Genomic DNA, 22,347 nt, shown 5'->3' with positions numbered 1-22,347 from the left:
GGCTGGACACAGTTCTGGCTGGGAGGAGCTCATAGTACAGTGAGGGAAAACAGACAACTACAGGGAAGAGCCATAAAAGAGGAAGGAGTAAGCTCCTTTTTGTCATACCCAGCCTCAATTATTGTCAGTGTGACCAAGACAGGCTAACTAACTTGCACCTCAGTTTCTTTATCTGCAAATGGATACTTGCTTCATAGAGTTTTTGCAAGGATTATATGAGATAATGCTCACAAGATGCCTAGCACATAGTAGTTGTTCAATTAGTGTAACCCTTTCTTAAAGGGCTATGCTAGAATACACACACAGAAAAGCCTCCCAACCCAATCAAGGGAGATTTTAAGAAGGCTTCCCAAAAGATATGACATTTAAATCAAAACCTGAAGGATGCTTAAGGATGAACTGAACAAAAGAATAGGGGCTTGCCCTGGCTGGTGTGGCTCAGTGGATTGAGTGCTGGCCTGTGAACCAAAAGGTCACAGGTTTGATTCCCAGTCAGGGCACATGCCTGGACTACAGGCCAGGTCCCCAGTTGGGAGCGAGGGAGAGGCAACTAATTGATATTTCTCTCACTCATTGATGTTTGTCTCCCTCTCTTTCCCCCCTGCTTCACCTCTCAGTAAAAATAAATAAATAAACTCTTAAAAAAAAAGAGTAGGCGCTTTACTTTCAAAAGCTCTCCAGGTGGGTAGAGCAGGGGCAAAAGCCCCAAAGCTCTTCTTGAGACATACATGGTTTATTAGGCATCAAGCTTTCATTTTAGAAACACCCTCTGCCTGCTGGATGGAGAACATTTTGAAAACGAGATTGGAGGCAAAATGACCAGTCAAGCCTGGATTAGGATAGAAGTGGTTGGGTCAACAAATATTTATTGAGCACTTACTACATGCTAGGTTCTATTCGAGGCGCCAGGGATACAGCCTAAAGAAAGCCTCTCCTTTCACAGGTCTTATATTTTAGTGATGGGAGATGGATAACATTTTTTTAAAGTAGACTACATAGTACATGAAGACATATGCTATGGAGGAAAAACAAAGCAGAGAAGATGGTGTTGGGGGAGGGGTGCAATTTTAAATACAGAGGTTAGGGAAGGCCTTACTGCTTAGGTGGCATTTGAACGAAGACTCTCAAGGATAGAAGGAAGTGTGCAATAGGGATATCTGGGGGAAGAATGTTCCAGGCACAGCAAAGAGCGGGTGTATTTGTGGAACAACAGGGAAGTCAGTGTGGCTGAAACAGAATAAGAGACAGGGAATGATAGATTACTTATACAGGGACCAGATTGTATAGGGCCTTGCAGGTAATTCTAAAACTTTGATTTTTATGTTGGTTGAAGTGGGAAGCCATTGGAAGGTTTTGAGCAGAGAATTGACATAACCTGATTTATATTTTAAAAGAATTACTCTGACTTCTCTGCTGAGAACTGGCTCCAGGAGGTAAGGGTAGAAGCAGCAAAAGCAGTCCGGATCTACTGAAACAATCCAGGTGAGAGATTGTGATAAAGTATGGTAATAGAGATGCTAAGAAGTAGTCTAGATGTGCTGAAAGGTTGATTGGCTATGGGATGTTTGCTGAGAAGCAGAAGACCACAACAAGAACAGGTTTAGGGGGAGCAGAAATTAGTACAATTTTAGACATGTTGAGTTCGCACCGTACATTGTGCCTAGAAGTGAAGATGTTAAGTGAGGAACCAGTATACAAGCAAATTATCAGAGAGCTATTTACGAGTAGGACCTATAGCACCTGAAGATCAATTAAATGGACGAGAGAGGTGAGAGGAAGATGTCACGGTTGCCTCCCTAATCCTTAGTTTAGTAACTAAGTGGTTGACATGTCCACCCACTGAAATGGGGATCATAGTGGAGAGGGAACAGGCTGGAATGTGAAAAGGACAAAGAGTTCAGTTTCCAATACATTGAATTCAAGGTGCCTGTGCGACATCCGAGTGGAGCCCATAGTTGGTAGCTACATGGATCTGCAAGTAGGAGGGGGAGGATCTGGGCTGGACATACTACTGCCTGAGGAATCATGGTATATAGACAGTAACAAAGCCTTAGGGGTAAATGAGATGCCCCAGGGAACAGGTACAGATTAGCAAGAGGAGAAAATGAAGGACAGGATTCTGAGAACCACTGGCATTTATGAGGTAGAAATGAGAGAGGTCTGTGGTTAGAAAGATAGAACCAGAAGAGTATGATGTCTTGTAAGTCAAAAGGAACAGCCAGAGATGGTTTATTATCCTGGGGGTCGGTCATTGGTGAGGAGGCCACAAAAGGATCCTCTGCTCCAAGCTCGACCTTGTTGTTTCTTTGCACCATCTTTAGGGTATGGAATTAAGGAGTGGCCTTGAAAACCATTTCCTCCTTGTTCATTCAGACATGCACGCGCTCATTCATTTTTCATTTGTTCAGCATGTGAGGGGATGCAAAGTGCTCAAGACACAGGGTCTGTCCTTGAAGGGTCCACATTAGCTCCTCCATCAGGAAAGAGGAGATGGCGGCTCTGAAGCAGGGAGGGCTAGCACCCCCACCCGGGGTCATGCGGAACTAGATCTGACTTTGTCGTGCCAGTGAGCACATACTCACTCTGGTGACTCTGAAATCTATACTCCAGCACAGCCCTCCCCACTGGGTCTGTATGGACTGTTGTCTCTTCAACATTTGCACTGGATAAGATGAGCCAATCAAACTTAGAACTACTACAAATCTCCCTGCCCAAGCCTACCTAACCCTCTTTTATTCTCTCTTAGGTAAATGGCACCACCATTGAGCTTCTTTAAACATTTTTTTGGAATAACCTACACACACACACACACACACACACGGTGTATTCCATGTACTTCCATACATATATACATATAGCATGTGTATATATATATGGGGAAAGTTCATATATACATATATGAGGGGTGTGTGTGTATATACATATATATGGGGAATGTGTGTGTCCATGGGGAAAGTTCAGAAGGATATACTACATACAGTGATAAGCACAACTTGATCACATTCCTACCCCATTAGTACTACATATTGATTCCTCTCCATCCCATATCTAATCCTTACTTAGTCCTGTTGGCCCTACTTTCAAAATATGTCCCAAATCTGACAGCTTCTAACAACCAGCTTCAAGTCCAAACTCCTTACCATGACCTATACAGAAGGCCCTGTGTGTTCTAGCTGCTACCTGTCTTTTTCAACACACAGCCTTCATTCTGCCCTGGGACATGCCTAATCTATTGTTTTTGCATTTGCTTTTTCTCTGACCAAAGCACACTTCCCCCAGGTTGTCTGTCAATGGCCTGACTCCTTTTGAAAATGAAGGTTTCAGTTCAAATGTCACTTTTTGGGGAAAACAATGTGTGAGCCCCTGCCACAGAATATTACATATGTAGCAGTTATCCTACATATTTAATTGAAAATTTTTTTTTGAACATGTTCTCCAAGGAAACCCCAAGGCCTAGAAAAATGCCTTGGCACATAAAGGCTTTTGTTAAATATTTGGTGACTGACCAACCAACCTCTGATAATTACTAAGTTCTTTAAGCCTCCTTTTTTTTTTTTANACTTTCAAAATATGTCCCAAATCTGACAGCTTCTCACAACCAGCTTCAAGTCCAAACTCCTTACCATGACCTATACAGAAGGCCCTGTATGTTCTAGCTGCTACCTGTCTTTTTCAACACACAGTCTTCATTCTGCCCTGGGACATGCCTAATCTATTGTTTTTGCATTTGCTTTTCCTCTGACCAAAGCACACTTCCCCCAGGTTGTCTGTCAATGGCCTGACTCCTTTTGAAAATGAAGGTTTCAGTTCAAATGTCACTTTTTGGGGAAAGCAATGTGTGAGCCCCTGCCACAGAATATTACATATGTAGCAGTTATCCTACATATTTAATTGAAAATTTTTTTTTGAACATGTTCTCCAAGGAAACCCCAAGGCCTAGAAAAATGCCTTGGCACATAAAGGCTTTTGTTAAATATTTGGTGACTGACCAACCAACCTCTGATAATTACTAAGTTCTTTAAGCCTCCTTTTTTTTTTTTAACATTAAAGAGATAATAAGCCCTGGCTGATGTAGCTCAATGGATTGAGTGCGGCCCTGTGAAGCAAGGGGTGGCAGGTTCGATTCCCGGTTGGGGTGCATGCCTGGGTTGCAGGCCGGGTCTCCAGTAGGGGACACGTGAGAGGCAGCCACACAGTGATGTTTCTCTCCCACTCTTCTCTTCTCTCTAAAAATAAATAAATAAAATCTTTTAAAAGAAAGAGATGCCCTGGCTGGTGTAGCTCAGTGGATTGAGCGCGGGCCTGGGAACCAGACGATCGTGGTTCAATTCCCAGTCAGGGCACATGATTGGGTTGCAGGCCAGTTTCCTGCAGGGGCCAGTTCCCTGCAGGGGATGCACAAGAAGCAACCATACATTGATGTTTCTTTCCTGTCTCCTTCCCTTCCCCTCTAAAAAGATAAATAAATAAAATATTTTAAGAAAATAAAAATAAAAGAAAGAGATAATAATTCCTATTTTGCTTGGTAGTTTTAAGTGTCAGAAATGGGGGGGGAGGTAAAGTTAGGAGGACATAGGAAAATTGTTTGCCCCACAGTGAACATTTGCAGTTCCCTGCTCAGTTTCATCAGGCAGCTGAGCTAACAATCCTCTGCCTCTCAGGTAAAAAAGAGCTAAGGATGAATTAAGCCCAGGAAGAAGTGGCCCCACTATAGCGGGGCATCATCGCCCTTTTAAGAAGCGCGGAAAGCCCACCCCAATGTTTAATATACCCAAGTTAGTACAAGTCACGTGAGAATCTGTGGTTTGCTCCGCCTTAAAGAGGCGGAGCCTCAGCTTGGGGCCCAATCGCAGCAGCAACCTTCGAAACAGCCCCAACTCAAGACAGGGAAAAGGGGAGGGGCCGGGCACCTCAGCCGCTGTAACAGCACTTCCGGACAAAACGCCCCGCCCCGGCCCCACTCCCCCGTCCATTTATTTCTCCTGCGCCGGGTGGGCCGAACCAGCGGGTGCTGATTAAAGGCGCCGCGGTTGTGCCGCCGCTTTCTCCTCGCCTCCCCCTCCCCGTCTCCCCGCCCCCTTCCTGAGTAGCGGGACCAGCCGTGAGATAGAAACACCACCCGCCGCCTCTCTCCGCCCCAGCCCAGGAGTCCGGCTCACCGCAGCCCCCTGCCCTCCTGGCTCCCCACCTTGCGGGCCGCACTCTGCTGTGAGGGGACCCATTGTATCCCCCTACCCAGCGGGCAGACTCCGATCCCCGGCCGCGGTGGGAAGACCCGGGACCCCTGGGCGCCCCTCCAGCCGGTCCCGCGAGCAGGGGCTCCTCCCTTGCCCGCCCTCCTCGCAGCAGCGCGGTAGCAGCCAGGGCGCCTTTCCCTCCCCGTGGAGGCGGAGGCCAACTAGCGGGCAACAGGGACGCACCCCTTCCCGAGCCCCAGCGGTGAATCCTCCACCGCGCCCCCTTCCTGGGGGAAGGAGAGCCGGAGCGCGAGCGAGCCGGGGCAGGAAAAGGCTGCCGCGGACTGCCCGGCCCGCAGATCATTTTTATTATCGAGATTATTATTAAAAGGGGCGGGGAGCCCAGGACGCGGGGGAGGGGGCTAGAGACTCAGCTATTTTTATTAAACAGATTATTCCTAAAATAATAATAATACGCGCAAGATGGCTGAAGGTGGCTGTGATGAGAGTGTTGGGGTTGGATTTGTTTTTTTTTCTTCCTTTTTTTTTTCTTTTGATCTGAGGATAAAGCTCTGAGGCGACAGCCGCTGCGGAGACCCTGCCCAGAGTGCCCTCCCCTCAGTTGAGAAGCTGCGGGCGGACAAACGGACCCACCGACGGAGCGACTGGCGCGGGCCCGCCCCGGACGCGTCGCCCGGGCAGCAGCCGGGGGCCGCCGGCGCTCACCTTTCTGCCGACTTCTTCCAATTCTAATCTTTTTTTATTTTTTGGAACGGACCGGGGTGGGTGGAGCAGAGGTGGAGAGAAATCGGGACTTGGCATTTTCCCCCCTCTCTCTCTCCTAATTTGAGGGAGGCCGCCAGCTCTCCCCTTTAAAAAAGAGAGAGCGAGCTAGAGCGCTGCAGGACACTCGAAGCGAGCACCCCCGGACCCCCGGCCGCCGCCGCCACCGCGGCCGCAGGAGCCCAAGATGGCTGGGCGCTGAGGGAGACAGCCCGGCCCGGCTGGCTCGGCCTGGCCCCGCCGCGGCGGGCTGGCTCCGACCGCAGCCCGGACCCTTCCAGGCCAGAGCAGAGGCCGAGAAGAAAAGAAAGTGGGGGGGGTGGGGGGAGGCTGGGGTGGCGAAGGGGGAGGGCCGGGCCAGGGGGAGGGGAGGGACGCGAGCCGAGCCTCCTGTTCATTAGCAGTTGAGAAAAATTCCTTTCTAGTTTGATCAATCCTTGTTTTCCTCGGCAGAGCCGAGGCGCCCGCCCAGCGCGGAGACGGAGAGCGGGGTCTTTCCGCGGCGGGGGCGCCCGGCGCCGGGCCTCGGGGGAGCGCTGAAGTAGCGACGAGGAGGTCAGGCCGGAGCACCGCTGGGGCTTCTCCTCCCTCCCTTTCTGGTTGGGTTTTTTTTTTCCACTTCTCTCCCTCCCCCTTCCGTTTCTATTTGTGAAGGGAGGAGGAAGGCAGAGGCGGGTTGGTGTCTCTGGCCGGGGACTGGAATTTCATCTGAATGACTGCCCCTGCGCGCACACAGCGCCCCGGAGTCGGCCCGCCTGCGCCCAGCAGCCCGCACCCGCAGACGGCCGGCAAGCCCGGGGCCGCCCACGCCACCGCCCCGGGACCGCCGGCTCGCCTAGCCCGCCCGGTCCGGATCTAGCAGCCACCGGCGCGGCAGCACTTGTTTCCCCGGCCCTCGGGCCCTGGACAAGGCAAGGGAGACGCGGCGCCGGCGAACCAGGAGGGAGCCACCATTGCCACCGCCGTCGTCGCTGGAGGAAGTGTGCGGTTCCCGGGCTCTGCCCGCCGTGGGGCGTGCCCCAATGTCAGCCGCGGGGCCGAGCGTAGGCCGCGGGCTGTTTCTGCCCTAGCCGCGCAGACGGGTAGGCGGCCTCTTATATGGAATTTGGACTCCGGCGCTCCCCTCCAGGGCTGGTGCCCCGGCTGCGGCCCTGGCGCAGTCCGCCACCTCCCGCTAGGCGCTCGGGAGGAGGAGACGCAACCGGCTGCGCGCGCGGTGTGAGGACCGAGGCTCCCTCTGCGGGGCGGGCGCGCGGAAGGCGCTGGTGACTGAGCGACTGTCGGGGCCTCCTGGGGCCGGAGCTCGGGGCTCGGTGGGCCTAGAGCGGTACCAGCCGGACCCCCAGGGCTGCGGAGTTGGGAAGGCCTGCCCGAGCACCCTGCCTGCAGTCGCCATGGCAGATAATTGGAAGAACTGCTTCGAGGAGGAACTCATCTGTCCCATCTGCCTGCATGTGTTCGTGGAGCCTGTGCAATTGCCGTGCAAACACAACTTCTGCAGGGGATGCATCGGCGAGGCTTGGGCCAAGGACAGCGGCCTGGTGCGCTGTCCGGAGTGCAACCAGGCCTACAACCAAAAGCCGGGCCTGGAAAAGAATCTGAAGCTCACCAACATCGTGGAGAAGTTCAACGCACTGCACGTGGAGAAGCCTCCCACGGCGTTGCACTGCGTGTTCTGCCGCCGCGGCCCTCCGCTACCCGCACAGAAGGTCTGCCTGCGCTGCGAGGCTCCCTGCTGCCAGTCCCACGTGCAGACGCACCTGCAGCAGCCCTCTACCGCCCGCGGGCACCTCCTGGTGGAGGCGGACGACGTGCGGGCCTGGAGCTGCCCGCAGCACAACGCCTACCGCCTCTACCACTGCGAGGCCGAGCAGGTGGCCGTGTGCCAATACTGCTGCTACTACAGCGGTGCGCATCAGGGACACTCGGTGTGCGACGTGGAGATCCGGAGGAATGAGATCCGGGCAAGTACCCTACACACACACTCACACACACACTCCCTACCGTCCGGGGACCTCCCATCTGCACAGGCTGACTCTTGTGACATCATGCCAGAAGCCCCCTTCCAAACTCTAGTACTCTGAAAGTTTGGGTTCAAGGTTCTGGGAAGAAGGGCCCCCCATGGCTACTTAATACGTTCCTGCACCTGTGCTCCGAGAGCCCATCTTGTGAGTTATTTATAGAACTGAGGTGTGGGGCTGTCAAGGGTAGAGTTTGGGTGTTGCTTTTCCGTTTTTCACACAGCTCCCTCCCCCAGCCTCGTTTCTGTAGGTCCTAGGGAAGTCACCAAGGCGGTGACCCAGGTTTTGCTTCTCCAGCTGCTGTTTATGTAATGAGTGTCCTGGTGCCGCTGCTGTGGCTGACATGATCCATGATGTTGGCATACCAATGAGGAAGTAAACAAAAGCAGCCATGTTAGTTTCTAGCCCTACTGGAAACACATTGCAAGGTGGAGGGGTGCTTCCCCAGAGGAGAGCAGAACTCCCCGTATCTATGTGGACAAGGCCTGGACAGCCAGCGGTGCCACGGGACAATGTCTCGACCATTTGGATTATTCCGAGTAGCCCGCTGTCCGTGTGTGAGAATCACCTCCCTCTGTGCGCCTGTCTGTGTTGCATGCGCCTGCATGAACAAACCTTAAAGTATGTGTCTCGTCTTCCTCATCCTGAGCCCTTTGCTCCCAGCTCAGCCCTCCATCACAGCCCTCCCACATTTGGGGAGGGGAAGTGGAAGACGGAAAAAGAATCCTGTGGGTTTAAGGTTGAGCCGCCCCACAATCTGGTTTCAGGCAGCTGGCTCCCCTGGGCTGCCGGCTGAGTGATTACGGAACCACATCCCCTCCCATTGTATACACCCTGCAGCAGCGGCCAATGTCAAAACCGCCTTCCCCCTCAGGCCTCTGGGCTGGGCTTTGGAGTCGGACTGAGGCAATACTTCCGTCCCCTTCCGCGGAGGGGGGCTCCTCCTAGGTCCCTCCCTGGTCCCCTGGCTTTCAGAGTTGAGTCATAGCAGGAGGAAGGGGGTTGGCCTGAGACTGTCTGAGCCGTTTCTGGAGCCCCAGCTTGGGGCCTGGGGCAGAGGCTGGGCTCTGGGAAGACTGGGAGTGTTTCTGGGTGGGGGCCCCTGGAGGTTGGTCGAGGCCAGCGAGGAGCTTGGGTATGAGGAAGCAGCCAGCGAGTGCGAGTGCAGGTTGCAGATGAGGGCTATTTCCTTTGGAGGGACCAGTCTGAATGAGTCACTGTTTAGCAATTAAAAAACGTACACGGACAACTAACAAAAGGCAGGAGGGCTGCCACTGGCTGAGGGCAAAGACAACAAATAAAATTTGCTGTATAATTAGTTTCCAATTCAGTGGGCTAGCTCTGGGTTTTTGTGCCAGGACCAGGCCTCTGGTTTCTTAAAGGAAGTGTGTGGGGTAAGGGGGTGGAGAGAGGAGCCATTTCCCCCTCCTTCCCCACTAGGGTTAGAAAAGGCAGAAGCCTAGGGAAAGCACAGGAGCCGGAGGGCAGGCAGAGCTCAGACTTTCCCCAGCATTGGGAAGCTACTGCTATTAATAAAGATGGAAGGGCTTGGGGGAGGAGGCTGGGAAAAGGCAGAGGCAGGAGAAAGGGGGCTGTCCAGTTTTCAGTCCTGGGATTGGCAGAGGAAAGTGAGAGGAGGGGAAGGGCTAAGACAGGACTGAAAGGAACAGAACAGGGCGCTGAGTGCGTGTGTGCTCCCACCCACAGTTGACTCTTAGCTGTGTCTGAGTGCTAGGGGTGTCTTTGATTTGGGTAGGGGAGAAACCATAATGGTACCTAACTCAGTAATAGGAGGGGATCTTTTGGTGTGTGTCTGTACTTACTAGTGTCTTTAGACTGTCTGCCGTGCCCTCAAATGCACCTGTCTCCTGGTTGTGTAGTTGGGGTGAGGGAGGGCTGGCACGTGCATGCAGAGTGTACCTGGGGTTCCCACCAGCAGGTCTCTGGTCCACAGTTCACAGGAGGAACTGGATGGAAGCAGACCCTGAACTTTGTCAGCAGCTGTGTGTGTGTTTGTGTCTTCCTTCTTGTTCCTGGTGTGGGCAGGCTCAGAAGTGGTGGGTGGGATCAGGGCCAGGTGTACAATTCTGTTTGCTTAGCATCTGTGCCCCCTAGCCTGAGTCTTATCCCCCTCCAGCCCTCGTGATTCTCTCTGCTGCCCGGGGTACTGGAGTTGGAAACCCTTCAATCGCCCAGCACCACACTCAGTATGAGTTGGACTTATTGAATATGGGGGAAGGGGATCCTACCCAGGGGGAGGGGGTGAGCTTTGGGCAACCTGAATGGAAGAACCCATTTCACTCTCCATCTTGTCTGGGCCCTCCTAGGGGAGGGACCTTTCCCTTGGGAATCAGTCCCAAAGGACTTCTGCTGGTACTGTGGGTGAAGGCAACAGAATTCTCCTGGATATAGAAGCCAAAGCATGGAGGCCTGGCACATGCTTTGAAATGTAGCTCTGCTTCTTGTGCTTCCTCTTCTGTCCTCCCGGGAGAGAGGAGGGGGCAGCTGCTGAAATGCCCTTTTGGCTAGAAATAGAAAAACCCCCGATCAACCTCTCCCTGGGGGCCCCAACCCTGAGTGAATGGCCCAGTGGCCTGGAGCAGAGGCCCAGAAGGAAGTCAAGCAGGGCCCCACTGGGTGGTGGGGGCGGTGAGCAGAGGGTCCCAGAGTCAGGCCTGTGAAGTCTGGTCCCACTGTGCCCTTGGGAAGCCAGTGTGTAGGTCACATTGTCCCGAGGCCTGGATGCCCAGTGCATGGGCCCCAGAGACCATTCTCTGGGCTGTGTCTAGACTAAATATGTTTTCTCCTGGGGCTATAGGAGGCTAAAAGCCTAAGATTAGGACATTTAGGTGGGCTTGTGCCTGGCAGCCCCAGGTGTTCAAACCCTCTTCCAGTCAGTCCCCTGCCAGGGTTTAGGGCTTCATCTGAGCAACAGGAGTTCTGTGAGTTGGGAGCACCCCCATCAAGACCCTCCTCAACCTGGAAAGATGACTCAAGATAAGGCCAAACTTTGTGTGTGAGAGGATTTGCAGGGGTGTGTGTGTGTTTTCAGGTCATAATTCGTGCTTCTTTATCATTTGTAAGACCCTAGATCAAGGCTGGAATGAGGAATGGTCTTTTCATTCTTGGAGGTTCAGCATTCAGATGTTCTTTTCAGAGGAGATCCCACTGCTTGGGCCAGTTTGTGGTTCGTGGCTGCTGGGGTAATGTCATCCGCTGCTCACATTGCCCTTGGCCACAGGGGGGGTCCCGGGTCTCCACTCCCAGTGTCTGTATCATGTGGGCTGTAGGAGTGAGGTTTGCCCACAGCTACTTCGTCCCCTACCATACTCCTAAGGCAGGGTGGGAGCTGGGGTGGGGAGGCTATATGTTCGAGATGCGAGTGTCATGTAGGTGCCACTTCCTTGACCATCCTGAGCCTGAGCAGAAGGGGACTGGTTTGGTCTGCCTCCCTGGGCCCAGGCAGAGGCCCACCCCTGCCCCAGGATATTGCTGACGCAGTCAGGCTCCTCTCATGCACGAATATTGATCCCTCTGCCTCCTGAGACGCTGGGGAGTGGTGTGTTCATGTCAGTCTGTGGTGTGTGTAGCCGGCCCGTCTGGTTGCATATCTCACATATGGTGAATTTTTTGTACCTCACGTCTGTATCTCTGAGAAGGTACAATGCGACTGATTGAATTATGTAGTTGTCTCTGTGTGTATGGTGTAGGGTCAGAAAGTGTCATGTGTGTTTGTGAGAGAGCAAGCATGCTGCACACCTGTAAGGCGAAGCTAAGCATGTGCGCATGTGTGACTGTCAGCGTGACTGCCTGCTCAGGCTGTGGCTGGTGCTCGTAAGTCTTGGGCAACTTTTCTCACCTGGTGTTGTAGGAATTAGGGAGGGAAGGGGAAGATGGGATTCACCTTAGGGTGAGCTTGTTGCCTGTGGCAGTATTGGAGGTGGACACCTTGGGTAGACCCTGCAGTGCTGTGTTGGGGCAGTCTGGGTGGGCTCAGGGAGATGAGCCCGGCTTGGGCCCTGACACTGGACTGAGCAGGCAGGCCTGGTTGGCCTCATCCCTGGCTCCGGGAAAGCCTTCCTTCCCGGCTGGCCTGGCATTCAAACCCAGACAAAGGGGGGCTTTCTCTCTCTCGCCTCTTTGTTCTGCTGCCCCAGAGCGCTGCTCTCTGCATGGCAAAAGCTAATTTGACTCTGCAGCTGGGAAACCCTCTCTGGGGTCTGCTGGGGCTCGCCTCCCAGGTTCTGCATCTCTCTTTGCCCTGGCACCTGTCCTGGCACTTCTCTCTGGGTCTGTGGTTAACCCAGCCTGGGGGTTCACCAGGTAGCCCAAGGCAGGAGCTGAGGCACAGAAAGGGGCATCTAGGGCGGGCAGTGCTGCCCTGGGACGAGGGGACAGTGCTGTGGCCCAGAGAAGGTAGTGCATTTCTGGGAGGAGGTCTTGAGTGGGAGAGTGGGGGCTGGGTTTGGTAGCTGGGGAGGAACTTAAGGGAAGGGTAACTCTGGAGCAGGGGTTGCAGCCAGAGCTGAAGCTGGCCCGAGAGTTGTCTGGGCAGGGGTCTGGATGGCTGAGCTCCCTCTTCCTGCCCCCCACCCTCCCACCACAACCTGCAGGACCCAGCCCTGGCCTTGTCTGAAAACCTCAGGCCTGCCTCTGGCCCAGCTCCTGGGGCCCTGTTCCCTCCTGACCTTGCTTCTCTACAAGGTTGACTTGTGGGTTTTATTATTATTTATTAACTTTTATACAGGCTAGAGTCCCCATGGCCTCACCCGTCTGCCCAGTCCAGTCTGGCACCAAAAATGCCAGCTGGGCCTGGCCAGTCAGGCTCTAGAGGGACATGAGGCTTTCCCAGGACAGGAATGTGAGGGGCTTACAACTGATTGCCCCCTCTCCAGATTGGGAGGGGCATCAGAGGGAGCAGCTTGAGGCATAGTCTAGAATACTGGGTGACAGGACTGAGGAGCGGGATGTTCTGGGGCCTTGGAGAAATGGGAATGGAGTGCCCTCCAGCCTTCTTGCAGCTCTTGCCCAGGCGGACCTGAGGCAGGAACAGGAGTGAGCAGGTCCTGTCTGGCCCAGGGCTTCGGAGTGGGGAGGGGCCTCACATTGCCCGTCCCCCTGCTGGAGGCCTGGTCCCTCTAGAGCGGCTAGTCTGGACCAAGGGTCCCCTCTTCACTCCGCTCCCCCTGCTCCCCCTGCTCCTGCACACTTGAGGTGTATTACAGTCCAGGTGACTTACTTTGGGCTGGGAACAGTTTATGAAGTCCTTCGTCATCCCTCCCCCCCCAACCCACAGTGAGAGCCCTTGCTCTGTCTGACTCAAGGCGGGAAATCTGGTCCTATCTCAGCTGTGGGTGCTTCCCAGGTGGGAAATCGGGCCTCAGCTCTCAGCAGCTGCCCCCCGGTTTGGGATGTGGAGAGGGCTCCAGCCCTTGCTTCCTCTGTTCCCCATCTTCCAGCTTCTCAGCAACTTGGTGCAGTTATTTGTGGTGACTGAGGTGAGGGGCAGTGAAGGGGCGGCACGGGGATATTTCCTTCTGTCTCCTAAATTTCCTAGTTTCTGAGTAGGAAGTGGTCCTCCCAACCCCGTTTCCTCCAGGTGTTGTCTGTGGCAGGATTAAGATCACCTGGCCCCAGAGAGGGCCATGCCTGCCAGGGTGAGCTGGCCAGTGTGGCCCCCTCCCCTATGGCAGAGACAGGAGCCCAAGGGCCTCTGAGCTGGGGGAGGGGACTAGAAAACCCAGCCACACTGGGATCCTACCTCAGAGGGCTCTGGGGAGCCAGGAACCAGGACCTGGGACTGCTGAAGCTAAGGCAAGATGCTGCAGGGTCCCGGGGTAGAAGTGCTGCTGAGAAAGGCCTAGAAGAGGTAAAGGGCTGAGCCACCCCCACCCCTAACCCAGGACTGGACAAGAGGTGCCTCCCTTGGCTCTGCCCTGAGGGACTCAGCCATGGACCCCCTAAGGGGTTTCAGGGTGTGGAGGGGGATTGGAACAGAGCAGCCCTGCTCCTATCCCCTGAGGGAAACTGGGCTGCTCTTTCCTGGGCCTCCACCCCAGGTGCACCCCTCATCGGATACCGGTGGTTCTGAGCAGGGAGTCCGTGATGCACAGATTTGGTGGGATGCGTGGGACCTGAGCTTTCAGATATCCGGGGCATTGGGAAGGCAAGGGTGGCCTGGAGTCTGAGATGCGTTGTAGGGCGAAGGGCGGGCCTCCTGAGTGTGCATATAAGGTAGCCAGCAGGCAAAAATCTGAGGGCCACCTGTTAAAGGGGAGGTAAAAAGGCATAACATTCCTGAGAGAGGGTGTCCTGGCCACCTTGCCTTCTGGCTAGGCCTCCGTCAACTGACTGGGGCCTTCCAGAGGTTCAGCCTTCACCAGGCAGGGCAGGTGGGAGCAGGTACATGTGCAGCTGTATACAACAGTGTGCATGAGCTATTCTCCAGGCAGTGTGTGCAGTTGTATGTGTGTGTCTGGGCAATACTGTGAGGTGCTGCCTGCCCTCTTCACACAACCCCGGGTGGTTTCACAGGCCGGGAAGGTCACTGATTACCTAACTCTATTCCTGCCTCCCACCCGGAGGCAGTTCTCAATAGGTGCGACCCTCAGGTTCCAACAGATTCCTGTGCATGTTGGGCTGGGATGGGAGTCTCCTGGGGCTGGTTCTTCATGGTCCTGCTCTGCGTCACGGAAAGGTCAAGTGGTTGGGGGAGGTTGCCCCAGGCTTCCCAGCTTAGCTGAGAGCCTCACCACCACCTCCTCCATTCCTCAGGGTCCTGGTTTTTTGTTTAGCCACCAACACAAAAAGGGGCCACTGCACTCCTCACTGGCCTTGTCTTCCTCACATGTGAAAGGGGGTGGCGGTAAGAAAGGGGCTGGCAACAGCTTGGGAAGTCAGCTGTGTGTGGGTGGGAGTGGGAGTCACGGGGTCAAACCTGAGAGCCACTCTGACGTCCACGCAGAGGAAGAAAAAGAATCGTTCCTTGTTGAGTGGACACTCAGTGTGAGCTGGGCTCTATGCAATTTGCTTTGCAAACCTTATTTCATGTGTAAAACCCATGGGTTTTTCAATAAACATGTTATTTATATGTAGGTCATTTGTGTGGCCCAGCACCCTATAGAAAGAGAGGAAGGGAGAGAGAGAGAAAGAAAAATATCACTTTGTTGTTCCACCTATTTATGCACTCATCAGTTGATTATTTTTTATGCACCCTGACTGGGAATCAAACCTGCAGCCTTGATGTATCAGGATGACACTAACCAACTGAACTACCTGACCAGGGTTCAAAGCCCTATTTTGAAGACGCCTTGAGTTTTGTAAGGCGATCAAACCATGGTTTGTGAGCTAAAATATAGGATAGTGAATTCTGTAGATCTCTCTGGGATAATGGTGTGTTAGTCACATGTGACTAGTGGCTACTGCCCTGGACAGCACAGTTATAGCGAGGACAGACTGACAGCCCCACTGCATGACCTGTACAAAACTCTGAGCAGGGGCCATGAAAAGTCTCCTAGAAGAGTGGGCCTTAAGTTGAGCCTGGAAAGGTAGACAAGGAGAGGAGGGAAGAGGCACTGTGGGCTGTAGAAAACCCTCAGCAGGGAGCAGGGAGTGTGAATGTGCACAGAATGTTGGGGACAGGACACTACCAGGTCTTAAAAGCACCTCCATTACCGTGCTAAAATGTTTGGAAGGAGGAAGTCTGTGAGGGTTCTTGAGCAGGGGCAGGACCCTGTTTGAAGGGGTGTGTCTGCTGAGGGCTAGTGACAGTACGGAGGGAGCAGCTGGGACGGGCAGGGCTGGGAGCAAAGCCTTGTGGAGATAGATTAGGGGCCAGGATGAGCAGCTTGGTTCAGCACCTTCCAGGAGACTGGCCTCAGGTTTTAGGACAGTCAGCGTCTCCTTTCTACCAGGCTCCAACTCAGGGCTGAGGGAGCTAGCAAGGACTGCTGAGGCCCAGCTCTAGGCATCAAGAGCAAGGGTGTTGGGCCCTGCATTTTAGGGCACTCATCTCTTAGACAGGGCTCCCTGGAGAGAGGCAGCATGAGCTGGGTAAGAACAGGGCCTGCCACCAGATCACCGAGGTTTGCATCCCAGTTCTCCCACTTACTAGCTATGCACTTTGGACGAATTACTTCACCTCTATGGCTTCCTCTTCCCTAAAATGAGGATAATAGTACTTCTCTCGTAGCATTACTGGGATGATTAGATTCATCTGAGGTGGGGGCGGGGGAGTTGCTTGGTACAGAGGCTGGCCTGACCCTGCCCTCAGAAAGCTCATGGTTTAGATATGTGTGAGAAGCTGTTCCAGGCTTTCGGTTCCTGAGAACAGGCTGGCCGGACAGCTGTCACCAGCCAGGCCCCTGGGATTGCATGAGGGCCAGCAGAGGTTGGCAGAAATTTTAGGTCACCTGGGTCAAAAGATCTATAGGATGAGTCTGTTCTGTAAAGGGACGGTTGGTACTCACCCACCCTTGGTGAGGGAGGGGTGGAGCCGCAGCCCCCCTCTGATTCCCCTGCCTCCACTGTCCTTGCAGAAGATGCTGATGAAACAGCAGGACCGGCTGGAGGAGCGAGAGCAGGACATTGAGGACCAGCTGTACAAACTTGAGTCAGACAAGCGCCTGGTAGAGGTAGCTAAGCCCAAGTTCATGGTGTAGGGTGGGGGTGGCTTGGGTGCGGGACCCGGGGCTAGTTCCTTACTTGGGCTAGGATCTGTGCCAGAACCCCTCCGTCAGTCTCTCAGTGAACTGTTAATGGACAAGCCCTACTGATACCAGGGATACCTGGCACAAAGTCCTGTGCTACCAGCAGGTCACACCTTGCCCTTGGGAAGCCTGGGAAGCCTGGGGCTTTGGGGTCCCAGACTCTGCCATCAGGGTGTGAGACAGGCAGCAGTGGCAGCCAGCGGTCCTGACAACCACTCCTGCCCCACGCCTGCAGGAGAAGGTGAGCCAGCTGAAGGAAGAAGTGCGGCTGCAGTATGAGAAGCTGCACCAGCTGCTGGATGAGGACCTGGGGCAGACAGTGGAGGTTCTGGACAAGGCCCAGGCCAAGTTCTGCAGTGAGAACGCAGCGCAGGCGCTGCACCTCGGCGAGCGCATGCAGGAGGCCAAGAAGCTGCTGGGGTCCCTGCAGCTGCTCTTCGACAAGACAGAGGACGTCAGCTTCATGAAGGTGGGCTGGGCCCGGAGCATTCCTAAATTGGAGTCTGCAGTTCTCTGCTCCCCAGCTGGTTTCCCTGACCAGTGTACCCACAGGCTTTGGAGCAACCCTGTTCTTTTCTAGCTTGGTGACCTTGGTGACCTTGGCAAGTTATCTATGTTCCCTGTGCCTCAGTTCCCTCACCTCTAAAATGGGGTTTATAAGACACATCTGCTTATTCTCAATCCAAATTTTAAAAATCTCTGCACGCAAAGAAAAAAAGTCTGGCAACTCATTTAACAGCAAAAATTGACTTGGTATTGGCAATTTATGGTCTTTATTTATCTTGCTTAGTACAAATATTCAAACATTTTACTACAGAAACATTGTGTATTGGATTATGGTGCCGACTGGGGGTGATATGTAATATATGCTAGAGGCACCATATTTCCCTTCTGAAATCCATATAATTCCACACTTTGCAACACAGCTGGCCCCAAAGATTTTGCATAAGGATTGAGTGCCAGCAGAACCTTCCTTCTAGGTTAGTTGCGTGGAGAAAATGATGGATGTATAAAAAGCACTTGCAGTATTCTGTCCCATAGTAAGTGTTCAATAAATGTCAGCTGTTCTTCTAAAAATGTAGACACCTCCACCAAAACCTCCCCCACCGCCCAGCCACACTGTAGCCAGAATCAGAAGGTCAGCCTTACCTGGTGAGAGAGAAGCAGGGCAGCTTTTGTCGTCCCTTCTCCCATGTTGCCTCTGCCACTGACTAAACCTTTTCTCTCTCCCTAGAACACCAAGTCTGTGAAAATCCTAATGGACAGGTGAGCAGATGGTCACTGGCCCTCAGGGGAACGCATCCTGGGGAGGGCAGGGGCAGTCAGGCCCACAGGGGGGTGGTAGGGCGGGCTCACCAGTGATACCTCCTCACAGCAGATGCCCCATCCACTGCCCCCAGGACCCAGACCTGCACAGGCAGCAGCCTTTCTCCCCCTAAGATCGGCCACCTGAACTCCAAGCTCTTCCTGAATGAGGTGGCCAAGAAGGAGAAGCAGCTTCGGAAGATGCTAGAAGGTGAGGGTGGGGCCCTCAATGGAAGGAGGAAAGCCCTTTGGGCAGGGGTATATTCCCTGTGAGAGGCAGCGTGGCCTAGCCTAGTCAGGTAGACTTTCCTTCATGTCCTCGCTTGGCTACTTCGAGCTGTGGGACTTTGGGCAAGCCTACCCCTCCCTGAGCCTCAGTTTCTTCAGCTGTAAAATGGGAATAATAATAGTAACTACCACTAATGGAGCAGTGACACCATCCAAAAAATCATGCATGATGCAATGTGCTTGGTCCTGCAGATGAGAAAGGTCCCCAGGGGAAGGGAGGCCTGGGTTGTTTTGGATGTGAACTTCAGTGGCTTTTGTCCCAAACTCTCTACAGGCCCCTTCAGCACACCGGTGCCCTTCCTGCAGAGCGTCCCCCTGTACCCTTGTGGCGTGAGCAGCTCTGGGGCGGAGAAGCGCAAGCACTCAATGGCCTTCCCCGAGGCCAGTTTCCTAGAGACGTCGTCGGGCCCTGTGGGCAGCCAGTATGGGGCAGCGGGCACAGCCAGCGGCGAGGGCCAGTCAGGGCAGCCCCTGGGGCCCTGCAGCTCCACGCAGCACTTGGTGGCCCTGCCCGCTGGCGCCCAGCCAGTGCACTCAAGTCCTGTGTTTCCCCCATCACAGTATCCCAATGGCTCTGCCGCCCAGCAGCCCATGCTCCCCCAGTACGGTGGCCGCAAGATTCTCGTCTGTTCTGTGGACAACTGTTACTGTTCTTCCGTGGCCAACCATGGCGGCCACCAGCCCTACCCCCGCTCCGGCCATTTCCCCTGGACAGTGCCCTCACAGGAGTACTCACACCCGCTCCCACCCGCACCCTCCGTCCCCCAGTCCCTTCCTGGCCTGGCGGTCAGAGACTGGCTCGATGCCTCCCAGCAGCCTGGCCACCAGGATTTCTACAGGGTGTATGGGCAGCCGTCCACCAAACACTACGTGACGAGCTAACGCCACGCAGGCGGCCGGGCGCTGGGGAATCTTCCCCCCCAGCCCCCAGTGGCTCGGGAATTATGCATCCAGAGACCTGCCCTTCTACCTTCCTGTCCACCCTCCCTCCCTCCTTCATTCCCCCAAGTCTTGTCCTTTTGGATTTTGTTTTGTTTGGGCTTTGTTTTTTGATTTTTTTTTTATTATTATAAATCTCCTGGACGCGGAGGTGACATGGGAGCTGGCCTGGGCCAGAGCCGCAGGTGGCTCTGGAGTTGGGAAAGCGTGTACCTCAAGGCGCTGAGCTCTCTCTGTCTCCTTTTTCCTTCCACTTCTTCCCACCTCCATGGCTAGGAGGAGCCCAGCTTTCCCTACAGCCTTGGGGGTGGGGGTGCACCCTCCTCGCCCAGCCCTGGAGGAAAGGGCCAGTGCCTAGTGTGGCCTGCTTCTGCTCCTGTTTTTCTTTTGGGCAGTTTGATCACTGACTGAGTAAGGAATGACCTGTAGATTGTGGGGCTTTTGTTTTTTAATTTTTTTAAAAACAAAGAATGATTTCTCCTGCTTCCTTCTTACCATCCTCCCAGATGGAGTTCAAAGGCCACTTCTCACGCAGCTTTTGGCGCCTTCAGCCTCAGAGTGGAATCTTACAGGCAGGAACCCCGTGTCCAGGAAAGGGAAAAAGGAACTTTGCCAACGATAGTGACCACAGCAAAAGCAAATAATAATAATATTAATAATAATAAATAAAAGAAATAATTACATAAAAAATAGCACAGCCCTTGTTGAGGTCAGTAGGGGAGGAGGGGCTGCCCCGAGTTGGGTCCTTGCCTGGGTTTTGACACAGCAACTTCCTGTAGTGAGCACTTTGTATGAATTGTGGACTTCTGTTCTCAAGGCGCAGGTATTTATTCTGTAATCTGTCTAGAGCACACAGGGAAATCCGACCTTCTAATAAACATAATGGCGCAGTCCCACTCCCTGCCTCGCCTCTTAACCCCCAACTCCCTTAGTCCAGGGCTCCTCAGGCATTTGTGTGGGGCAGGCCCTCCAGGAATGCCCTCCTTGCCTAGTTCTCTCCTGGGTCTAGCCTGTTCTGAGCCTGTGAGTGTCAACCCATAAGGCACTAACTATACCTACTCTCTCTTGGCCTTGGGTTTGTTTGGGAAATATTTGCTGATGGTCTCCCAGGCCCAGCCCCCTGCTTCACGGGCCCCCGGCATCTCTGAGGTTCTCTTACCATGCTTTTAGCTTGGTTAGACAAAAGGACATGTATAAGTCAAAGAGTACTTCCTTCAGTCCACAAATATTTATTGAGCACATGTACTGCATAGGAGCAAAGCAAGACCCTCTCTTAATTTGGTCTAACTGGGCCTTGACCCCCATGACGGGGTGGGGTCACAGCTCCATGCTTCCTTTGGTAACTTGGGCTCTGGCCCCTTAGCATGGAAGATCAGGTAGGGAGCTCTTTGGCTCTGGGAGGCATGGAAGCAGGGTTGCAAAGTGAAAGTACAACCTACACTTATCCCCTTAGGCAGAGCTCAGAGTCTAGCCGTCTTGGGAATTTACTAATCCAAAGGGCCGATTCCTGGACCCCGCGTTGTGGGGCTCACTGAGAGCCCAGGAATCTGTGCTTTTAACTCCCCAGTAATTCTGACACATCCTAGGGTTTCAGAAGTCAGTCATGAGGGACTGTCCAGGGTCCTGCTTATCACAGGGACCCCTGAGATGGAAGGTGGGGATGGAACACACCAGAAGTACTTCTCTTTTGCAGGGGAGCTGACCCCTTTGGAAACATCTCTGGTTTGTTGCCTAACAGTACATAGATCTGCTCGTGCTGTAAATAGCCGGTATCTTTCCATATAGTAGCTTCTGGAGCAGAATCAGGGCCTGAGAGACCCACCTCAGGAAGCCTAGAGCAAGTCGTAAGTACAGCACCAGGGGCCCAGGTCTCCCCAACACCTAGGTACCCCTCTTAGAAAAATACGGACCCAAATTGGAGAACTGCTAAGTACCTCTGTCCTCCTGTCCTGTGGGAGTAGAAGAAGACTCGTGGGGTGGGGGGGGGGGTGGACCCTTGTTCCCTCGCTCCCCCTTAGAGCCAGACCCAGGAGCAGGATGACAACAGCTGGTCTGTCCCCTTCTCTTCTCCTGCACCTGTTCAGGGCTGAAGAGAGGGGCCAGATGGCTGGGGCACAGTACCCCTCCAAACCACGGTGGAAGGATGCCTGGGGGCAGGTGCTGGCGGACAGAGATTTAACTCCGCTCACATCTGTTCCTGTTCCACTGTCCCTTTCTCTAGTCAGGAACCCTGGGACATCTTCTGTGCCAACAGTCGGGAGCCAGGACAGAAAGCTGCCCAATTTCTTTCCCACTTGGCCTAGTTTTGTTTTAGCTGATGGGGGAGGTCCTTTCTCCAGGTACGTCAGTCAGTCAGATCTGGGGTCTGGAAAGAGACTCAGGTGGTGGAATGAGCTTGAAGGACCCTCGGCCCCACCCCCAACCCAGAAAGCCTACCCTAGACAATTATACACTCAGGCTGTAGGCAAAGCGGCCAGCTGCCTGGAGTCCGGCCTGGGGGTGCCTGGGCAGCCAGGGAGGCAGGGAGACGCTAACCCCATCCAGCTGTCCCCAGCTACCCAGCTGTCCCTGGCTTTGTAGGAGCAGCTGTCACCCACCTCCCAGAAGGGTAGGGGGTAGAAGAGGCCCCCAAAGAGCTGGAGCTCTCTCGGGACACAGAGCCCGCTGGAGGCGTGGGTGTGCTGTGGGGGGCCTTCCACACCCTGCACTGGTGTGCAGGCTCAGGCGCCTCTTGCGCCCACAGGCACACCCTCTGCCTCACTCCGCTAACGACTCAGAGATACCGGCTTTCACACCCCAGCCGTGCGCTCCCGCCTTCCCGGAGAGGCGGATCACCCCTCCCCTTTCCGGGAAGGGCTGGGTGTTGAGACGGTGTCTACCCCACCCCGCCGACGGGGAGGGGTGGAGAGGGCGGTGGCTCCTGTGGCCCAGATGTGCGGGGACCCGCGGGGAGGCGACCACCGGGGGGTTTCCTGAGCCCGCCTCCCTCGCCGGCCCCAGCTCTTTCATGTCGCTGCCCTCCCCCGTCCCAGCCGGGAGCGGAGCAGCTGTGCCCCGCTCCCCGCCCCCAGCCTCTCTCCCAGCTGTCTTTGGGGTGGGGCTGGACAGCTGGGGAACAGCTGCAAG

At 54.3% G+C, this 22,347-nt stretch overlaps 1 protein-coding gene across 1 annotated transcript; it reads left to right on the top strand.

Moving 5' to 3' along the window:
• The first annotated feature begins 6,314 nt into the window (after nucleotides 1-6,314).
• TRIM8 (tripartite motif containing 8) lies at nucleotides 6,315-20,117 on the top strand. The gene is made up of 6 exons (XM_037064037.1): nucleotides 6,315-7,924; nucleotides 16,519-16,614; nucleotides 16,925-17,158; nucleotides 17,924-17,955; nucleotides 18,090-18,205; nucleotides 18,557-20,117. Exons 1-6 carry the CDS (start codon nucleotides 7,355-7,357, stop codon nucleotides 19,162-19,164), a joined length of 1,656 nt encoding a protein of 551 aa, XP_036919932.1. The 5' UTR covers nucleotides 6,315-7,354; the 3' UTR covers nucleotides 19,165-20,117.
• The last annotated feature ends 2,230 nt before the right edge of the window (nucleotides 20,118-22,347 follow it).

Source organism: Sturnira hondurensis, unplaced genomic scaffold (assembly GCF_014824575.4).
Source record: "Sturnira hondurensis isolate 20B ecotype Veracruz unplaced genomic scaffold, ASM1482457v3 Scaffold0014854, whole genome shotgun sequence".
In the NCBI taxonomy this organism is placed as follows: domain Eukaryota; kingdom Metazoa; phylum Chordata; class Mammalia; order Chiroptera; family Phyllostomidae; genus Sturnira; species Sturnira hondurensis.
Note: the sequence above shows the minus strand (reverse complement) of the source record. Positions and strands in the feature narration are given on the sequence as shown.